At 42.0% G+C, this 20598-nt stretch overlaps 3 protein-coding genes across 5 annotated transcripts; 1 reads left to right on the top strand and 2 right to left on the bottom strand.

Moving 5' to 3' along the window:
• Positions 1–9761: 9761 nt before the first annotated feature.
• LOC110798223 (uncharacterized) lies at positions 9762–11233 on the bottom strand. Its single transcript, XM_056826571.1, has 2 exons — positions 10801–11233; positions 9762–10680 (listed from the first exon to the last, which is right to left on the bottom strand). Exons 1-2 carry the CDS (start codon positions 10824–10826, stop codon positions 10359–10361), a joined length of 348 nt encoding a protein of 115 aa, XP_056682549.1. The 5' UTR covers positions 10827–11233; the 3' UTR covers positions 9762–10358.
• A 1981-nt stretch (positions 11234–13214) lies between these two features.
• On the top strand, positions 13215–15766 carry LOC110798214 (trans-cinnamate:CoA ligase, peroxisomal). Its single transcript, XM_022003380.2, has 2 exons — positions 13215–13574; positions 13891–15766. Exons 1-2 carry the CDS (start codon positions 13377–13379, stop codon positions 15526–15528), a joined length of 1836 nt encoding a protein of 611 aa, XP_021859072.1. The 5' UTR covers positions 13215–13376; the 3' UTR covers positions 15529–15766.
• A 260-nt stretch (positions 15767–16026) lies between these two features.
• Positions 16027–20143, bottom strand: LOC110798215 (ras-related protein RHN1). Of its 3 annotated transcripts, none has more exons than XM_022003383.2 (8): positions 19911–20143; positions 19688–19765; positions 19429–19596; positions 18573–18621; positions 18358–18431; positions 17393–17486; positions 16424–16550; positions 16027–16203 (listed from the first exon to the last, which is right to left on the bottom strand). In XM_022003383.2, the coding sequence occupies exons 1-7, from the start codon at positions 19947–19949 to the stop codon at positions 16450–16452; spliced, it is 603 nt and encodes a 200-aa protein (XP_021859075.1). In that variant the 5' UTR covers positions 19950–20143; the 3' UTR covers positions 16027–16203; positions 16424–16449. The 3 variants fall into 3 exon arrangements, with proteins under 3 accessions (XP_021859075.1, XP_021859074.1, XP_021859073.1); XM_022003382.2 differs by having other exon boundaries at positions 16027–16200; positions 19911–20142; XM_022003381.2 differs by having other exon boundaries at positions 16027–16550; positions 19911–20141.
• Between the last annotated feature and the right edge of the window lie 455 nt (positions 20144–20598).

Genomic DNA, 20598 nt, shown 5'->3' with positions numbered 1-20598 from the left:
GCAAGAAACACCTAAGAGCCCTCTCCCATCGGGTCAACTTCAGCGCGGTGGGAGACAACCAGCCACACCCCCCGAACATGACCTTCACTGCTGATGATTGTTTCGGAGTCCAGTACAAACATGACGATCCTCTAGTCATTTCCATGGACCTCAATAACCACAACGTACATCGAGTGCTAGTCGACGGAGGAAGTGCCGTCAATATCATCTTCAGAAACTGCTTCGAGCAGCTGATCCTCGAAGAACCAGAGGAAGCACTGACGAAAGTCAGTTATCCTCTGATCGGATTCAACGGATCCGCAGCTATCCCTCGAGGAAAGGTCACCCTGCCAGTCACAGTGGGAGAAGGCCAGGCAGCAAAAACCCTTCGGGACGAATTTCTGGTGATGGACTGCGACTCCGTATACAACGTAATCATGGGAAGAACCATGATTCACAAGATGCAAGCAGTCCCCTCCACATACCATCAGCTGATGATATACGTCTCGGATGCAGGATTCGCCGAACGAATCAGAGGTGATCAAGAAGTGGCGAGAAGAACCTGCCACACTGCTGTCCGAAAGCCCAAACTAGGGGACGGCTCCGAGGAAGAAAAAGGAGCTACGGGAGAGGAAAGCGAGGCAAAAAGGAGAAGAGCAAGCACGAGCAGCTTGTCTCCCGCAGAAGTTGATGCCCGCCCCGAAACCCTATCTCCCGAACCAGATCAAGAAATGGAGGATATCTTCCTCGAAGAGGATTCAGACAGGAGCGTCCGAATAGGCAAGGGCCTAAGCTCGGGGCTCCGAATCGATTTGATCCGATTACTCAGGGATCACAAAGACATCTTTGCATGGTCAGCAGCAGATATGCCAGGGATAAATCCGAAGCTGATTTGTCACAAGCTGGACGTCAACGCTGAAGCTCGGCCAATCAAGCAAAAAAAGAGGAACTATTCCTCGGAGAAAAACAAAGCCATCGCCGAGGAGGTGAAAAAGTTGCAAGAGGCCGGATTCATCGAACCATGCATGTATCCGAAGTGGCTGGCCAACGTGGTGATGGTCAAAAAAGCGAACGGCTCATGGCGAATGTGCGTGGATTTCACAGATCTGAACCGAGCCTGCCCCAAAGACTGCTATCCCCTGCCAAGGATAGATCAATTGGTTGACTCCACCAGCGGCCATGCACTGCTCAGCTTCATGGATGCCTTTTCAGGCTACCACCAAGTATTCATGCACCCCGATGACAGGGCAAAGACAGCGTTCATCACAAGCGCAGGAGTGTTCAACTACAAAATGATGCCTTTCGGCTTGAAAAATGCCGGAGCCACCTACCAGAGGCTAGTTGATCACGTCTTCGCCGACCAGAAAGGGAGGAATGTGGAGGTCTATGTGGATGACTCCATCGTAAAAAGCATCAAGGAAGAAGACCATGTCAAAGACTTGGCAGAGACCTTCGGAAATCTGCGGAAATACAGCATGAAGCTGAACCCAAAAAAGTGCGTCTTCGGGGTGAAGTCAGGGAAGTTCCTCGGATTCATGGTGAGCGAAAGAGGAATTGATGCGAACCCAGACAAAGTCCAAGCGGCATTGGATTTACCCGAGCCAAAGACCAAGAGAGATGTGCAGAGGCTAACCGGCAGGTTAGCCGCACTAACAAGGTTCATATCAAAAGCCTCGGACAAGGGAGCCCCCTTCTTCAAAGCACTGAAACCAAAGAACCTCCCCGGAGGAGAAGCAGAACCAGCCAAGAAAAAGGGGGTCCCGAGGAAAGTGGATCCCGAACTGATATGGGAACAGGAGCAAAAAGAAGCTTTTCAGCAACTCAGAGCCCACCTAGCTCAACTGCCGACACTGGCCAGACCAAAGGAGGGGGAAACCCTGTACCTATATGTCGCAGTTAGCCCCGGAACCGTCAGCGCAGTGCTTCTTCGGGAAGAAGAAAAGAAGCAACAGCCAATCTACTTCACCAGCCGAACACTCACAGGGGCCGAAACCCGGTACCCACTCATCGAGAAAGTCGCATATGCAGTAGTGGTAGCTGCACGAAAACTGAGGCCATACTTCGACTCCCACCAGATCACAGTACTAACTGACCAACCGCTCGAGAAAGTACTCGACAAAATAGAGAGGTCAGGAAGATTGGCTGCCTGGGCCTTCGAACTATCAGAGTTCGGCATCAAATATCAGCCGAGGACAGCAATCAAAGCACAAGCATTGGCAGACTTCTTGGCCGAGTGCTCATACCAAGAAATGTTGGATGATACGAAAAGCACTTGGGAGGTCTTCACTGACGGATCTTCCACAATAAACGGCTCAGGCGCAGGAGTTGTACTGATCCCCCCGACGGGGAAAAGCATAGAGTATGCATTGAAGTTCGGCTTCAAAGCAACTAACAACGAGGCCGAATATGAGGCCGCAATCGCAGGGATAGAGCTTTGTTTATCCCTGGAGGCCGAACATGTTTGCCTCAAAACTGATTCCCAGCTTGTAGCCAACCAGATCCGAGGGGAGTATGAGGCCAAATGGCCCAGCATGACAGCTTACCTAGCAAAAATTAAATCCTTAACGTCAAAGTTAAGATCCTTTGAAGTCATTCTCATCCCCCGAGGACAAAACACGCAAGCAGACGCACTGTCAAAACTCGCAAGCTCAACACTCATCGACCTAAACAGGTCGGTCCACGTGGAAGTTCACCAAAGAGAGAAGCATTGACTTGCTACCCACCACAGTATGCAGTTTACGTACCGAACCCAGCTGGATGGACGCAGTAGTTGCATACAAAGAAAGGGGAGAACTTCCCGAAGATAAGCTGCAGGCGAGAAAACTGAAAAGATTCAACAAATGGTTCATCATCAGCGCCGAAGGAGAGCTCATGAGGAAATCATTCTCTGCTACGCTGCTAAAATGTGTGGGTCCAACAGACGCTGACTACATCCTAAGGGAAATCCACCTCGGGATATGCGGAAACCACATCGGAGGCAGGACATTGGCACATAAAGCCCTTCGGGCTGGGTACTGGTGGCCCACTATGGTTTCCGAGGAAAAGCAGATGGCAAGGAAATGCGAGAAATGCCAAAAGTTCGCACTAGCCATCCATCAACCAGCTCAAACCCTACAATCAACACTGTATCCATTACCATTCGCACAGTGGGGGTTAGACATCATTGGTCCCTTCCCCTCAGCGACGAACCAGAAGAAGTGGTTGATTGTAGGAGTCGACTATTTTAGCAAATGGATCGAAGCCGAAGCTGTCTCCTCCATCACCGAACCTCAGGTCCGCAAGTTCATATGGCAGAACATCATCACAAGGTTCGGCATACCAAGACTGATGGTCTTCGACCACGGGAAACAGTTCGACAACACCCCGTTGCAAAAGTGGTGCAAACAGTTCGGCATACACCTTGCGTACTCGGCAGTCTGTCACCCACAAAGCAACGGGCAAGCCGAAGCTGCTAACAAACTCATCCTCAATGCACTCAAGAAAAGAGTCGAGGATGACAAAAACAAATGGTTAGAAGAGCTACCCGGAACGCTATGGTCCCTTCGGACCACTGAGAAAGAAGCTACCGGGCAAACACCGTTCCACCTTGTATATGGATCCGAAGCTGTAATCCCTGTGGAAATCGGAACAGAAAGCCTGAGGATCCAGGCATACAACAGGTATGATGGGCTCCAAGGAGAAAGCAACAACCAACTTCTGTCTGAAGCTCTCGATCTACTGGACGAAGCTCGGAACGATGCAAGGACACTCAACGCAGCCTATTTGCAGAGGGTCAACAAGCATTATAACCGAAGAGTCAACGCCAGACCCCTAAAAGTCGGTGATCTAGTGCTCAGAAACGCCGCCTCGGTTCAGAAAGGACGGATCCATGGCAAACTCTCAGCCACCTGGGAAGGACCATACATCATCCATTCCGAAAAAAGGCCAGGCACGTTTATGCTGAAACAGTTAGATGGAACAATTTTGAAGAACCATTGGAATACCGATGTTCTCAAGAAATATTTTGTATGATCTCTGTCTGTAAACCAAGTAAGTTGTTTAATGAGAAGAGGAAAGCCATTGGCACCATGTGTTTCATTAAACTTATCTCTATATTTATTGTCCCCTTATATATATATGCAGCCTCGGATCTGATCAATCCGAGACTAAAAACAGGTTGACTTTGCCCATTCCTTGATAAAATGCAAGAAATGACCAAATCATACACTTCAGGGAATCGTCCAGAATCCTCGGATTCGCGATAACCAAATAAAACTTGTTCGCCACAAACAGTCGCTCGAATCAAGTTATAAAACTCCGGCTCAGATCCACGGATCGCCGAAGGCATAACTAAGAGGCAGACTAGCGATCTCTTGCCCAGGTTTCCGAACCACAAGAGATCGGAAGAACAATCCAGACCTCTGAGCAGATCGACGGATTTGAAGAGTCTGGAAACTAAAGAGTCTCTTAGCAGATCTACGGATTTGAAGAACTCGCAAAACTAAAGAGTCTCTTAGCAGATCTACGGATTTGAAGAACTCGCAAAACTAAAGAGTCTCTTAGCAGATCTACGGATTTGAAGAACTCGCAAAGTTAAAGAGTCTCTTAGCAGATCTACGGATTTGAAGAACTCACAAAGTTAAAAAGTCTCTTAACAAAATCTACGGATTTAAAGAGCTCGCAAGATCAAAAGGTTTTCAGCAAGTCTACGGATTCAAAGAAAAGCTCGAAAGTACAAAATTGAAAAGCAGCCAAGTAACAAACACTCATTTTTCATTCAATATTTGGGGAAGTACAAATACATTGAAGACCTCAAAAATTGAAAACAAAATGAAACAGTTAAAATCGGCAGCCATCAACAGACAATACCGGCCTACCGAAGTACTAAGAAAGCAAAAAGAAATGAGTACAACGGAGCGCCGAGGCAAAAGGGGGAAAAGCAAGCACATATTCGGAAGTCCTCAACTGGAACCGACCGACTCTGAAGAAGACGACTGCCCGAATCCCTAACTCTTGGGAGTCTCAGGAGCGGCCCCTAGGGGAGCATCCTTCGAAGAACCCCCAGCAGTAGTATCACCCTCGGAAGTCGCCTTCTGGGCCCGAGCCTCTGCAAGAGCAGCTTGGCGTTCAGCTTCAGCTTCATCTCGATCAGCTTGGCATTCCACCAAGTGGTCCTCGGCCTGCATCCATAGGGGAACTTTCTCGTTCCAAGGGAAGTGAGGCATGTGCTTCGCAAACATGCGCCGAGCGCCCAGGATGCCGTTCCAGTACTGCTCTCTACACTGATCAGCAGTGTAGAGGTCGACCCGCTCCTGCTCCAACTTCCGAATATAGTCATCCTTTTCCCGAAGCTTCAGCCGAAGGACAGGCACCTTATCAGCTTGCTGCTGGATCAGCTCCCGATGCTGGACAAAATGGCAAAGCCTCAACTCTGCCTCTTTATGCTCCTTATCGGCCGCTTCAAATTTAGACTTCATCTCCTGGAAGAGTCTATCTTTTTCCTCAAGTTCGCTAGCGAACTTAGCGGCCAGATCCTTCTTTTCCTCAGCAAAGGAAGCGATCTTCTCAGCATCCTCTTCAACTCGGAAGATGAGCTGGCCAACCTCGGCCCCAATCTTCTCAGCAGACTCCCTAGCCTCGCGACTATACTGAAGGTATAGCTGCTTGACTTCCGTAAGCTCGGAGAGGAGTTGCCCAGCCTTCTGGTCCAAAATGGGAATATCACGAGCATAAGCCTCACGATATTTCCTCAATTGTTTCTCCTCAACCGAGCTACACTCGGAAGCGAACGAGGACCAGAAAACAGCCTGGGAACGAGAGAAAGATAAGCAAAAATAGGGAAAGCATAAAACAAAAACACAACTCAAAGAGAAAAACCTAGCAATTACCTCGTTCAGATAGTACTGGGCCATCATAGCCGGATTCCTCTCTTCAGCCCCAGGAACCCTCCACTGCGGGTTAGCACGAAGCAGATTCTCCCGAGCAGCTTCGGGGCCCACCAAGGATCCCACGTGAGCCAAGGGGTCCTCTCCCAAAATCGGAGCCCTGGCATACCGAGCCATCGCCTCCCTTACTTCTTCGGGGATCCGTTTTAGCGGAACATCCGAACAGGGATCAGCATGGATCAGCCTATCCAGGGCCGAGGTAGAAGTAGAACCCAAAGTTGAGTGGCGCCTCTTCCTCGTCAGACCTTGCTCGGGCTGCTCCTCCTCTCCAGCAGAGGGAACCTCCTTCTGAACCTCGGGAACCGCAGCTTCGGGGCCCGAGAGATCTACCATCTCCTTGTCTGGACTCTTCTCTCTCTCGAAGAGAAGATCAGCAGACTCCTTCTTCTCCTCAGCTACCTCAGGGACATCCGAACCAGGAACAAAATCGGCTTCAATCGCCTCCATCACCTCGGTGATATCCTGGATTTCGATCCCCAAAGCAGCAGATGGTTTCAGTGGAGAGGGGATGATATCTTCCTCGATCAGCGGCTGGTCCACGGGCGGTTTGTTCAGCAACCACCACACTCTTTAACTTCTGCCCTGGCAAGGGCATGAAGTGAAGAAGATTCTTAGGAGGAGGCATGACTTCCGAAACCGCTTCCTACATAGCAAGCGTTCAAAGATCAGTTTCGGAAAAAGGGAGAAACGGACTACAAAAAAAAAAAAAAAAAAAAAAAAAACTCCAAGTCAGAACAAATACCTTCTCCGAGGGCTGAGAAGCCTTTGCTTTCTTCGGATGCGTGGAAGGCCTCAAAAGAGTGCTACCCTTCCTTTTGCGTTGATCCTAAAAAGGGGAGACCAAGGGTCAACAAATGTAAAAGAAGAAAAAGGAAGAAATAGAGAAAAAAGCGTGAAGTACCCGGTTCCTAGATAAAGAGATATCTATCCCAGCCGGAGATGAAACCGAAGGAACGGCACGCGGCACAGCGTCAGTCCCAGGACCCTAAAAAGATGGTCCAGGACCAAGACGTCAGCCGACGGCCAACCGAAAAGAAGAAGACAAACTGAAAATCGAGCCTACAAATGAACACTCACCGGGTCCGAAGTTGTCTTCAACGCAGGAAGCACAACCTTCACAGGAACAGCTTCAACAGAGGAGGCAGAATCCCACGGATCAGCTCGAACTTCGGATATCCGAGCAACCCCCGAAGGAGACAACACGTAATCCTTCAGGCGAGGATTACGAGGGTTATCTTTTCCGAACTTGTACTCGGGAGCCGGGTCGTGAATAGTCTTCAAATCCAAAGAAATGCTCAACTTCTTAGGATCAATGCAGCTAAAGCCGTACTCTGCAAAAACAAAGCACAAAATATGTCAGCAAAACGAAGCAGGAAAGAGAAGGACAAACTCACTGAAAAAACGGTCTCAGCCGAAAGACACCTACCCCTGTCAAAAATCCTGCTGAGACCGGCAACAGCAAGAATGTCCTCCCGCAAAATGTAATTGAGATTCGGGAGCCAGCTAGACGGCAGTCGATAGTTATCCTCTTGAGCCAAGAACCACTGGAGGAGGTCCACATAGTGGCGATGATTCCGATCTGGAGCTGCCACACCCCTCATATCAGGATCAGGAGCCACGAACCACTTCGGAGGACGATAAAAGTTGGGATGCTTCGGATCCGTCGGCACACGAACGAGCAACCACTCCGTCTTCCAATTGTGGTCAGAGCTAAGGTAAGGGTACGCCGTGATGTAGTTCGGCTCCCCCCTCTTTCGGGACTTCTTGTTGACAATGGTCCACCAACCATACCCATCACCCTTGGAAGCATGGTTGAGAACCAGATCGTGAAGATCCCGAAAAATAGCGACAGAGCAAGGGAAATTGACGAAGTCACACACCCATCTAAATCCGATTATGTGCCTCATAGATTTGGGTGTGAGCTGGGCCAAACTAATGTTGTACGACACCAAAAGCTCGGATACGAACGGATCCAAAGGAAAGCGGAGACCATTCTCCAAATGATGAGTGTACACGGAAATGAACCCCCTCGGTGGATGAGTCACCCGAGGACGCTCTTGTTCAGGAAGCTCGCACCAGTACCCCAAGGCATGCTGAATTCCGTATAGCTCCTCGGCCTTCCGATGATAATTCCCCAACTTCGCTTCCACCACCAGTCACCACTGACCGATTTCTCCAACGGACCGTCGATCTTGGTGGTCTCGTGCAAAATTGAGGCATACCTGCCCTTCAGATCAGCTTCCGTCCAATGAACTGGAAACTCGGGGTAACGACGACGAGCACCCGAAAAGCCAGCTCTCTCACCAGAGGTTGCGCGTTCAGACACGCCAGACCCACCAACTACATCATCTTCGGAAGCATCCCAACCAATCGAACGCTTCTCCAACGGCCTCGCCGAAGGCCGACCCCTCGAAGTTTTCGGTAACCTCCCCGAAGGCACGTTCTCCCTCTCACTAGAGGAGCCAACGACGAACTTGCTTTTGCCCCTATTCTTTGCCATGGTCGCGAAATCTCGATCTAGGGTTTAGATTGAGGGGTAGAAGGAAGAACGAAGAAAAAAGGAGAACTCAGAAACAAATTACCTTTTTCCGAAGCGGAATTCGCCGATAAAACGAACAACACAAGTTCCCGAAGTCTAAAGTTAGCCGAATTTCGTAGATCTGAAGAAACAAATTGCACTGCGATCGCCGGAATTTAGAGAGAGAATGGGTTTGAAAGAAGGAGTAAAAAGTTCGAAAAGAGCAAAGCACCCAGTATTTATAGAAAAAAAAAGGGGCGCATCAACTTCCTCAACCCACGATCTCCACGACACAATACAACTCCCAACACTTGTCATCAATGCAAATCATCCCTTTTCAAAAAAGAGAGGGAACTTTCGGACTTCTGACAGCTGGAAACTCACCCATTTAATTCTAAATGGACCGGGTCTGGGGGGCATGTTGTTTGGGCTCCCAATTGATTCTCAATTGGGCCACTAAGTCCAAAGCCCAATGGCTCTAAACAAACAGCATCAAACCTACCAATGGCTAGTCAGCCATCCATCAAGGCCCAAGGCCCAAAAGCAATAAATGACCTATGGGCATTTATTATGCAAACACTATAAATAGGCCGCCAAGGCTCACACCTCAAGGTACGTCCAATTTATTGCCTTAAGACTACTCTTCTAGAGAACTTCTCTCTAGAATCCGAGCATCGTTCTTACTTAGGCATCGGAGGGGCTTTCCTCGTAAACACCCCCGAGGCTAGTGACTTTGCTCTTGTGCAGGTGAATTCGGACTCTACTCATTCAAACAAGCAAGATCTTCAACACACACAAAAGGGGTCTTCATTCGAAGCCCATTGTTTCCACATTTACAACACCGGAACACAATATATATATATATATATATATATATATATATATGGAGTGTGATAATATTGAAATTAATCGAAATGTGGAACTGATGAATTATATTGTATGAGAAAACACAATAAGGAGAATAAAATGGAGAAAATGATAGGTACAGAGGGAAATAAAAGATGGAATTCACAAAATAAATAAATATATAAATAGTTATTATTTTTTACGGTTTTTTCATGAAATACCCATGAGGTTTGCAAAAACGCACCAAATACCCTCGCGTCTTTTGAATCACATAATATACCCCTATTTTTTCCCAAGTTTGCACAAAATACCCCTAAACCAACCTTCCGTTAGTCCTCCGTTAAGTCGTGTTTATAATTCACATAATACCCCTATTTATAAACTTATTGCACAATATACGCCTATTTTGAAACTAAGTTGCAACAAATACCCAAACTGCTTTTAAACTGCAGAATTTGATTTCTACAAATCGTTCACCTAATTAATCAAATTAATTAACCTAAAAGTTAAACCTAAAACAGAAATAGAAGTAATAATCAAAGAAAATTGAAATGCTCAAACAACAAATCCAATAAGAAATTGATTGAATTGAATTATACTGTTGGTATACATATCGACTAGTGCATTAGTCACTGCAATACTACATCTAAATCCAGCAGCCACCATTGAGGAACGAACTCTCTTCCCAAGTGCAAGCCAACCATACTCATGAATTTACTTCATTATCTTATACGGGAAAACTAAACTGATGGTTTTGTAGTAACTGAACTTGATGCAACTGTTCGAGAAGCTGCTTTACAGGGTTTGTTGGAACTAGCACGTGCAAAACTTGATGAGACCACTGGACAGTCAATGAGTGAAGATAACAAATTGAAGCAGTTGCTAGAAGAACGTATTCAAGGCATCAGCTTGATGTCACATGAAGAGCTTGAGGCTGCCAAGGAAGAGAGGCAAACACTTGATTTCAGTTTGCCATAATCCAGGTGCACCTGGTGGGATTACTTTCAAAATTCACATTCCTCCCCTTTTCCTCCCTAACAACCACAAACCATGGCGGAAATCCACCACCCTCCACCACCACCACCACCACCCTATGACATCATCGTACTCGGCGCATCAGGCTTCACAGGTAAATACGTCCTCAAAGAATCCCTAAAATTCCTCAACTCATCCTCTTCCCCTCTCAAAACCCTTGCAATCGCCGGTCGAAACCCCACAAAACTCGCCCAATCTCTCATCTGGGCTACCCACCCGACCCCACCTCCCGACATCTCCATCCTAACCGCTGATACTTCCGACTTCTCTTCTCTTTTGAAAGTGAATTTTGAAAGTGAATTGAGGAATGTGAATTTTGAAAGTAATCCGACGAATGAACATTTCATAATTTCCGAAGTGTTCGCATTTTGAGAAACCCTAAAAAAATTTTACCAAAAATCAGTAAATTTTTTACCAAAAATCTGAAAATAATTCTCACTAACTACAAAATTGTACAGAATTAACAACAAAAAAAACAAAAGGAGAGATATTAATTACCCAAGCAGATCATAGCAATCGTCCATTCGTCCTCATCACCGTAGATTGAAATGGAGGGAGTGATGAGAAGGAACACTGAGAGAGCGAATGTGAGTGCGTAACACCGGATCACTGCCGGCGGCCAGAGAGCAGGAGGATCTACCCAGAATTACTGGGTTTCGAGTAGGTTGAAGCTTGAAGAATAGGGGAGAAGAGAGAGAAATAGAAGAATATGAGATTTTTTTTTTTGAGTTTTTGTCAAAGGGAAGGTAAGTAAATGGGGGTCATAACACAATTAAGGGCAAAATAGTAAAACTCCACTAACGGTAGACTAACGCCGTTAACTGTTAGGTGCATCTCATGAACAGTACGGATAAATAGGGGTATATTATGTGAATCGAAACACGCGAGGGTATTTGGTGCGTTTTTGTAAACCTCGGGGGTATTTCATGAAAAAACCGTATTTTTTAACAATAAGTTTGCTAAATAATAATAACTATTCGACTCATAAATTTACTATTTGTCTTTATACCTTAACTATTTTCTTATTCAATTAGTTATGATTTTATTAATTTAGTTATGTTTTACACTACTTTAGTTAGTACCAAAAAATAGTCTAACCGTTAGACAATCTTACACAAAAACTTTTGCCTATCTAATAACCAGATCTAGTTGTATGCATTGAAAAACTTGTCGTTTATAAATGTACGTGTCCTTAGTTTAGAAGCCTTACTATCTCTAAATTGTGATAGATGACTCATCATATTAATTTCCATATGATTGTTGTCATTTGTGTGTGGTCGGAAGAAATAAGAAAGGGTGTTGGTGTTTGCATTTCTTTCTTTTTTTGACAAACGTTTAACGTGTGTGCATTTCTTGTAGAGGAATAAGTGAATAACGTCTCCATTTTTACATTACTATATGTATTGCAGATTACTTTGTACTAAAAATGTTTACATGCATCCGGTTGAACTCGGGAATGTTATTTTTATCTCGCCAAATGAGTAAACCTATTTTAATTAATACTTTACAAACTATTAAAGTTTGGTGTGCAATAATTATTGTAAGACGGATGTAAATTTAACTAAACATACTTAAAAGTTATCTATAAAAAAGTACTCCCTCCGTCTCTTTTTGTTTTTTACGTTTTCTTTTTGGGAATTTCAAAATGTTCTTTACATTTCTTTTTATATTATCACATAAATGATTTAATATTCTATCAAAATTTGTGCCCATTTATTATATTAACCAATTAAATCAATTGAGTCATTTAATCCATCACACTTTTCCATAAAGACATTAACTTTTTCTCATTTTCCCAATATCAGAATTTTGATAAGAGTGAAAACATTATAAATAAACGTAATTTTTCTCGTTTACATGAAAAACTTGGAAGAATCTCAATGCACATTAATTAGTCGTTAAAACGCGTGCAAAATACCAAACGTAAAAAACAAAAAGAGACGGAGGGAGTACTTCATAATATAAAAATTTAATCAAAACATGATAAATTTATCAAAAAATAGGTAAAAGTTACTCAGTTGTACGATAAATTTATTGTACACCGAAAGCCTTTTTGTTTATTGTTTAGTTAGTTATGAGGGAAATTATTGAAATTAATAAGAGAACTTAGATTTTCATTGTTTTCCATTGATTTTGAGAGAAAAGGTATGGACAATTTAATGAATCAATTATAACTACGTATAAGAATTTTCACATATTTTTCACACATTTGTTATTCCGTTATTATTTTCTCTTCCAAGTTCCAATAAACAAATATACTTATAGTAAAATTGGGAAAATGTTTGGTTGACTCTAAGGGTTGGCAACCCCTAAGATACATATAACATAAAATAATATATAGCCATAATTAATTGGAGAGAGAAAGTATTGTATGTAAAGTTTCAATGCATTTATAACCAATCAAAAATCAATATTGAAAAGGTTACCAACCCTTAGGGTGTTTTATACAAATCTACACTTTTACATGGATTATTTTTTTTGTGGATTACCTACAACCTTATTGCTACCTATCTCATGTTCCGCTCAATTTAGCTGGAATGTTAAATTAGGTAACAGTAACAATCATAAGAAGATATTTTAGGTAGTAATGGATGACTTTTTTCAAGGTAATAAAGTAAGTGAAAAAATTAATGTTTCACCGAGATGGGTAGCATACTTTTAAACGCATAAATGTTCCAATGAGTAGAATAATTGGAGCAGTACGTCCACAAAAAATGACTAAAATGTGGTGAAACTATCTTGGCAATTTCACATCCAGTTTCCACATAATTTCAGAGAAGTTGAAACATTTTATTACTTGTTATGTTAGTCACTAGACAATGACTAAATATGGGTCTTTCAAAGGGCCCACATTATAACATCGTTCCCACTAAAAACTCCTTATATAAACTCGACCACATACTTGTTCCATTATGCATGTCCAAAGAAAAGATCAATCTTAATTTAAATTTGTTTCGTTCTCTCATACTACATACTTATATACTTAAACTTCCTTCCTTGTTTAATTATTTGTTGTTGGCACATTACTAGTTAATTAATATATATTATATACGTACGTAGTGCATATTTAGTAAATGGAGAAGTTAAACAAGTGTGAGGCGAACTATGCAGCTCTTACACCAATAACCATGTTGAAAAGAGCTTCTATGTGTTATGCAGACCGGACTTCCATTATCTATGGTCAAGCCCGCTTCACTTGGAGAGACACTTATGTTCGTTGTCGTCGCCTCGCCTCTTCCCTTAACTCTCTTGGTATTGCCAAGAATGATGTGGTCAGTTTCATTTTCACCATTCTTTCTCCCTCTACTTGTTGGTACAAGTTTTTAATTAATTATGATCAAGTCCCCAAAACAATTAATGAAACATAGTACATGCCTAAAACCCAAGTCCAACTACTGGTGTTTCTTTAAAATCATGTCTGATATTTTCTTTGGATTGACCGTGACCTTTCAGCCTTTCATTATGTAGAATATTTTATTATATATTATGGTCCACACATTTTACAAATAATTCTTGTTGGTCCATGAAATGCAACTGCACAATGAAAATGTAGAAAAATAATGAGTTATTTTTGTAAACTGAATTCAGGTATCAGTGTTAGCACCAAACATACCAGCATTATACGAGATGCACTTTGCAGTACCAATGGCAGGAGGGGTACTAAACACCATCAATACTATGCTCGATGCCAACACTGTCAAGAATATCCTCTCCCATTCTGAAGCCAAGATTCTGTTTGTTGACTATGAGTATATCTCTTTAGCTTGTAAAGCTATGCGCCTTCTTAAAGCTGAAGCGAATCCATCAGTAGCCATACCATCTGTCATCCTTATCACTGAGATTGGTTTTCCAATGAAAGATGATGATGGTAGTAGTATCAAACAAGGTGAACTCAAATATGAGCAACTACTTATGAGCAGCAACCGCGATTTGGTGACAGAGTCTTCCCTCCCTTTGGTGGATGTTGATATGCCCTTAAGCTACAATCTTAAGCGTCATCATAGCAGTCTTTTGGAGTATGAACAATTGATTTTAATGGGGGATCCTAATTTTGTGCCTCCAAACTTGGTTGATGAGTGGGATCCAATTGCTCTTAACTACACTTCTGGTACTACATCTGCACCTAAAGGTGTGGTATATAGTCATCGTGGGGCATACCTTAGCACTTTGAGTATGCTATTAGGGTGGGAAATGGGAACTGAACCTGTTTATTTGTGGTCATTACCCATGTTTCATTGCAATGGGTGGACATTCACATGGGGTATTGCGGCCCGAGGTGGGACTAATGTGTGTATCCGTAAGACTACTGCGTCCGAGATCTATCGGAGCATTGCCCTACATGGGGTTACACACATGTGTTGCGCACCCGTTGTGTTCAACATCATTCGTGAGGCAAAGCCTGAAGAGCGAGTTCAGATTAAGTCTCGGGTTCAAATCTTAACAGGTGGTGCCCCACCTCCTGCAGCGTTACTGCAAGAGATGGGGCAGCTAGGGTTTCACGTAGTACATGCTTATGGGCTTACTGAGGCCACGGGACCCGCCTTAGTATGCGAGTGGCAAACCAAGTGGGACCCTTTACCACACGAGGAACAAGCCCGACTAAAGGCACGTCAAGGGGTCAGCGTATTAAGCATGGTGGATGTTGATGTCAAAGATATAAAAACACAAACAAGTGTGCCTCGTGATGGGGAAACAAAGGGGGAAATTGTACTTCGTGGTAGTGGTATAATGAAAGGATACTTAAAGAATGAGAAAGGAACATCGGAGGCTTTTAAGGATGGATGGTTCCATACGGGCGATGTAGGTGTTATCCATCAAGATGGGTATGTAGAAATTAAAGATAGGTTGAAAGATGTGATTATATCCGGTGGGGAGAATATTAGTAGTTTGGAGGTGGAAACTGTGATATTCCGTCATCCAAAGGTGTTGGATGTAGCGGTCGTGGCAATCCCCCATCCGCGTTGGGGAGAAACTCCTTGCGCGTTTGTAGTGAAAAGGGTCAAAAATGAAAACTGGACGGGACAAGAGATCATGGGACATTGTAAGAGTAACCTTCCACATTATATGGTACCTAAGAAGGTGATATTTGTAGCAGAGATACCTAAGACAGCCACCGGAAAACCACAAAAGGACATATTGAGGGATTTTGCAAAAAAGTGTATCAACGAATCAACCACGAAAAAGGAGCATCAAACAGATCAATTAATCACTATGTCACGCTTATAGTTCTAGAGTTTACACCGAGTTAAAGTTTCTATTGAACCTCAGGTTATGTTTCTTAAAGTGCTTTGTTTGTGTAGTCACAATCTCAAGGTCGTAAGTAATTAATAATGTGTATGACTTTAAGTAGGCCTTGAGATTAGATTTGTTGTGGTTCATAACCAACATGTTCGATCCTTTGGACTTAATTCTATTTTCAATCTTGAAATGGGTATCAAGTTGGTCAATTTGCATCACCCAATATGACAAATTAAAATTACAAACTCAATTAAATATGACAACTAATGGACAATCAGCTCTAATATCAAAAGTGTATGGAAATGAAGGCATTGGTTCCGGTAACTGGGACATAAAAATTTAAAAAAAAAAAAAAACAAAAAGAACCCCCAAAGTGTGTGCAACTGGGAAGAGATGTATACACTTAAGCTTCTGGCTATCCACAATTATGAATCGATGAACTCTTGTTCCGCTAACAAGCCATTAATCTTCATACAAAAACAGGAATGATGAAATTCATGCGTGACAATATATAAAAAAAAGATTCAGTAGGACTAAGTCGCACCAAATGTACAGATTATACGACACTGAAGAAACAACAGCTACGGCTACGCACACATGTTGCCCGCTTAAAGCAGCCCCGGAGTTCTTGGCATCTCTCCTATTCTGAAACACCTATTCCTGCTAAAAGAAAACCCTTACTTTATTTACAGCTATAGACACAGAAATAGTGTACGGACATCCCACGAGGAAAGAATGTTGAAAACTAGAAAGTAAATATCAAACAGCACACGCATCTCCACCAGAAATGTTAGCATACAAATTAGTATACACATCTCAGAATTTAGAAAGCAATTCCTAGTCATCAGCTGGAATAGAATATTTCACCATGTCACCAACGTACTTGATGCAAAGCTCGATGCAGAATACTTAAGAACAGCATGATGAAGCTCTGGCCGCATCTCCCTGCCGATCGACAAGAACCATTCCAGCTGGATTCTGTGGCGCTTGAGCCCTCGGTAATTTTTTGGCTATTTTACAGGTGCAAATTATGTCAGAAAAGACAGAAATAATTGGCATTAAATGCCCTAGGGCAGCAAGAAACAACTTCAAGAAAACCACTAGAAAAGACATTGCCACAAATGAGGACAGCAAAGTTAGTGACAATTGTTTCTTTCTGAACTTTACTAGTTCAATAAAAAGATTATAAGGTACAAGAGCCACTAGTAGCAATGCCGAAACTGGAGATGAAGAACACAAGATAACTGAAGGCAAAATATATGGTTACAAGACATGGATTTCCAAACTCTTAAGTTTGAACTGACAGAAGGAAATTAAAATATGCTTAAGCTTCTGCAGAAGTAAAGTGAAAGCAGACGTAGAAGGCAAACAATCCTAACAAGAGACTGATGGCTAGAACTATGCAGGTCCAGGTAGCTTATGATGTTCAACCAAGAAAAGCAGTACCTAAGGTGGGGTGCATGACCTTTTCTTTAAATTTTGTTCCTATAATTTCAAAAAAAATTACACTGCAAAGTGATTGATTATCACTTGAACAAATACGGTCTTCCTTGCCAAAAGTGTAGCTCAACGCAAAAACAAATCATGTAAGATGCAAACATAATGTTTTTCAGAAAAGTAAACCAATAATACAGTCTCCTTACAAAATAAAATTATGTCATGCACAACTATGCAACAAATCATTATGTAGCATAAAGAGCCATCTATCATGATTCTTGCCAAGCTTTATCCCAACAGTAAAGCTAACAATTAATATCCAACCTGTCAATTCCACTTTGACAAAGCTGCATGTACATGTCAAAACCGCAATCATAAAGAAAAGATTCATAGGTACAGAATATCTGTCACGCACCTATTTCATAAAATATCTCATTCACATTCTTTGCTGTTTTCGCCGATGTTTCCATGAAGAAAAGACCATTTTCTTCAGCGTACGTACGTGCCTCCTACAAAATGAATAAATGTACGTTTAAACTGTTACTATTTTAACAAAATTACTCTAGTCAATGCAGATTAATGATGCCCAAATTCCACAAATCATGTCCACCACCATGTCAAACTTGACATTTTATTAAACAAATCAAAACGCTTCAGACCAACACAAATGTCAAATGTCCATATCCAAGTCGGGGCGTCAAGTAACTAACACATGTACTTGAGGTGAAATAAACAGTCTGACACATGAATGCAGAGAGATAGTTATCCCTGAACAAAATTATAGTTATCCCTGAACAAAATTATCCACGTGTAGAGTATATTTTACAACTATGAGAAACAAATTCTTCCTCAAACAAGTGTGTACCAAAAACAGTAAGGAGCGGAATAACCCACGCATTGGAGTCCTCAACCATACAGGCATACAGGAACAATATTTTTCCAACGAAAGTAGAATTTCAAAAGAACTAAATGGGATGACTAGGTCAAATGTCAATACTCAATAACATTAATTGTTTTTAGGCATTATGTTATTGAGTATTGACAACTAATCAACAGCCAACTTAACAGACAGCAACAAGTAAAAATCCATGTTACACGAATAAGGTCACCAGAAGCGAGGGGGTTATGAGTGAATTCAATAACTACAGTAAACATGTTCAGGTCTGATTTCCAGTTAATTTCACAAGGAGATTCAACACGCCCAGGCTTACTCGTAACCAATCAAGACTAATGGAGATCAATTTCCCCCAAAAAAAAACAGAGGCGTCGACATAAAAAAATTAGGGGTAATAAAGAAACTGAGAAGGAACATTCACCAATACTTTGAAAAGAGATGGATAATAATAAACCACACTAATAAGTAACAGGTACCACACTTACTTCAGCTAAAACAACCCTTTTCTCTTCCAAATCAGCTTTGTTCCCTGCGAGTGCCATTACCATGTTTGGATTCCCTGCATAATAAACCATCAGTAGACCACAACAATTAGGAGTCCTGATATACAGAAAACATTTAAAGCATTAAATAAGATGTTACTAGTGCTCTCAAAACAAAACGATAAATTAAACAAGAAACGTAACCAGGCTGCACATACCTTGCTTCTGAAGTTCCTGTACCCACTTCTTAGCACGAGAAAAGGACTCCTGAAAGAATTTTGGCAATCAGAAACTCAATAAATGCGACAATCCACGAGGAGAACTTAGAAAGAAACGATATGAATTACATATACTACTATATACAGAAAATTCCAAACAGCACAACCTTCTCACAGAAAAACATAAAAGAAACTGATAGAGTGATAGATAAAACTTAGTTTTTTATTATACAAATTACTTGGGACATTTAAACAAGAAATTAAGGTTATCAAATGCAATGTTCATTTTCCTATACCACAAATAATCACCACAGTGGCTGTTCATAGCAAACAAAGCAGCCTTCCTCATACCCAAAGAGAGACATGGAAGCGCTAAGAAAGTAAGAAGATATAACCGAACAAATTCGCATTGACTGTTCTTAGATACCACTATACAAACCAGATATAGTGCATACATTCAAATTTATATTCATTTATTTAACATCGTTTCATGCAAAACACGGGGAAAAATAGTTAAGCATGATTATACCATATATGCTTCCATACCTTAACCAGTATCATAGACCAAGTTACTCTCCTCTCAGACTGATATAGTCTATACTGAACCCCAAAAATTGTATACCTCACATGCAGCATGAAATTCACATAGGATCATTTCCCTCTTTCACTTCAAAGTCCAAATGTGTGTATGCCAACTAGCTTAATTGGTTATTTTTCGTAGAAAATGGAACCCAAAGCCTAGGATCGAATCCAGTCTACATTAATGATTTAATGCTCACTTCACTTAACATACTAAACTAAAATATCAAACAAAACAGGAGTAGTTCATACAAGTAAAAGGGAGATAAAATTGTACCTGTGTAGTAATGTCGTATACGATGATCGCGGCGGCAGCACCTCTGTAATACATAGGAGCCAAACTGTGGTACCTTTCTTGACCTGCAGTATCCCATATCTCAAACTTCACTGTGGCGTCATTTACTGCTAATGTCTGCGAGAAAAACGCGGCTCCGATCGTCGATTCCTGCAACACAAATTAAAAGCAATTAAGGAAATCAAAAATTAAGATTTCTAATTGGAAATCACAAGTTTAAAAGAGAAACCCTTGATTTTACCTGGAATTCGAGAAATTGACCTTTGACAAACCGAAGAACAACGCTGGATTTTCCAGCTCCCATGTCACCGAGAAGTACCTAAAAATCGCGAATTCGAAGTGGTAACCGATGTAAGAATCATTAACAACGAAGGAAAGGAACTGAATTTTAAGGATCGGAGTATCAAAAACCTAGAATTGCAAGGAAAGCTGTAAAAAAGAGCAATTAGGGAAGAGAAGCATACCAATTTTGCATTGAGATTGTTGTGTCCGATTGTCGCCATAGCAGAAAACTGATGAGATCAAAGAAAAAGAGAGGAAATTGATAGACAGTGATTATGCGATTTCAGAAAGAGAGAGGAGAGAGATTGGGGATTTTTGCGAGGAAGAGGATGACTTTTGATGTTGGGTTGTTGAGAGTCGGAAGTTTCTGCGGAGTAATTTTGATCGACACGTTTTCCTTCTTAAATTCTGACCCAACTTATGGTTGCTGCTTGCTACAGTATTCTGTAGTTTTTAGGAGTACAAGTCTTTCTACAAAACACGGCTTCTCCACATACTCCCTTCGTCCTGAACGGGCCAACACATGATCAAATTACGGGCCATGTCGGGCTGGGCTGTTCCGGGCCAAAGTTTAGGTCGTTGGTTTTTAGTCTTTTTACTGGGCAAAATATGCTATTTTTGGCCGTGTCAAATCTAATATATCTAATATACTAGATTAGGTCCCGTACATGCACGGTTATATTGAAAATTATTAATTGATCATTTTTTTTAACTGAAATATTTATCCCTTAAATCTACATAGCTTTTAAATGCAGAAAATATTTACTTTGTGCAGAAATTAAAAATTACCATTATATCCCTAATTAGTAAAATAAAAAATATTAAATAAAAAGTGGAATAGTGTGGATTAGATACGGAATATGCTGATGC

This window comes from Spinacia oleracea, chromosome 4 (assembly GCF_020520425.1).
Source record: "Spinacia oleracea cultivar Varoflay chromosome 4, BTI_SOV_V1, whole genome shotgun sequence".
NCBI classification, from domain to species: Eukaryota; Viridiplantae; Streptophyta; class Magnoliopsida; order Caryophyllales; family Amaranthaceae; genus Spinacia; species Spinacia oleracea.
The sequence above is the reverse complement of the archived record's forward strand: the minus strand, read 5'-3'. Positions and strand labels throughout refer to the sequence as shown.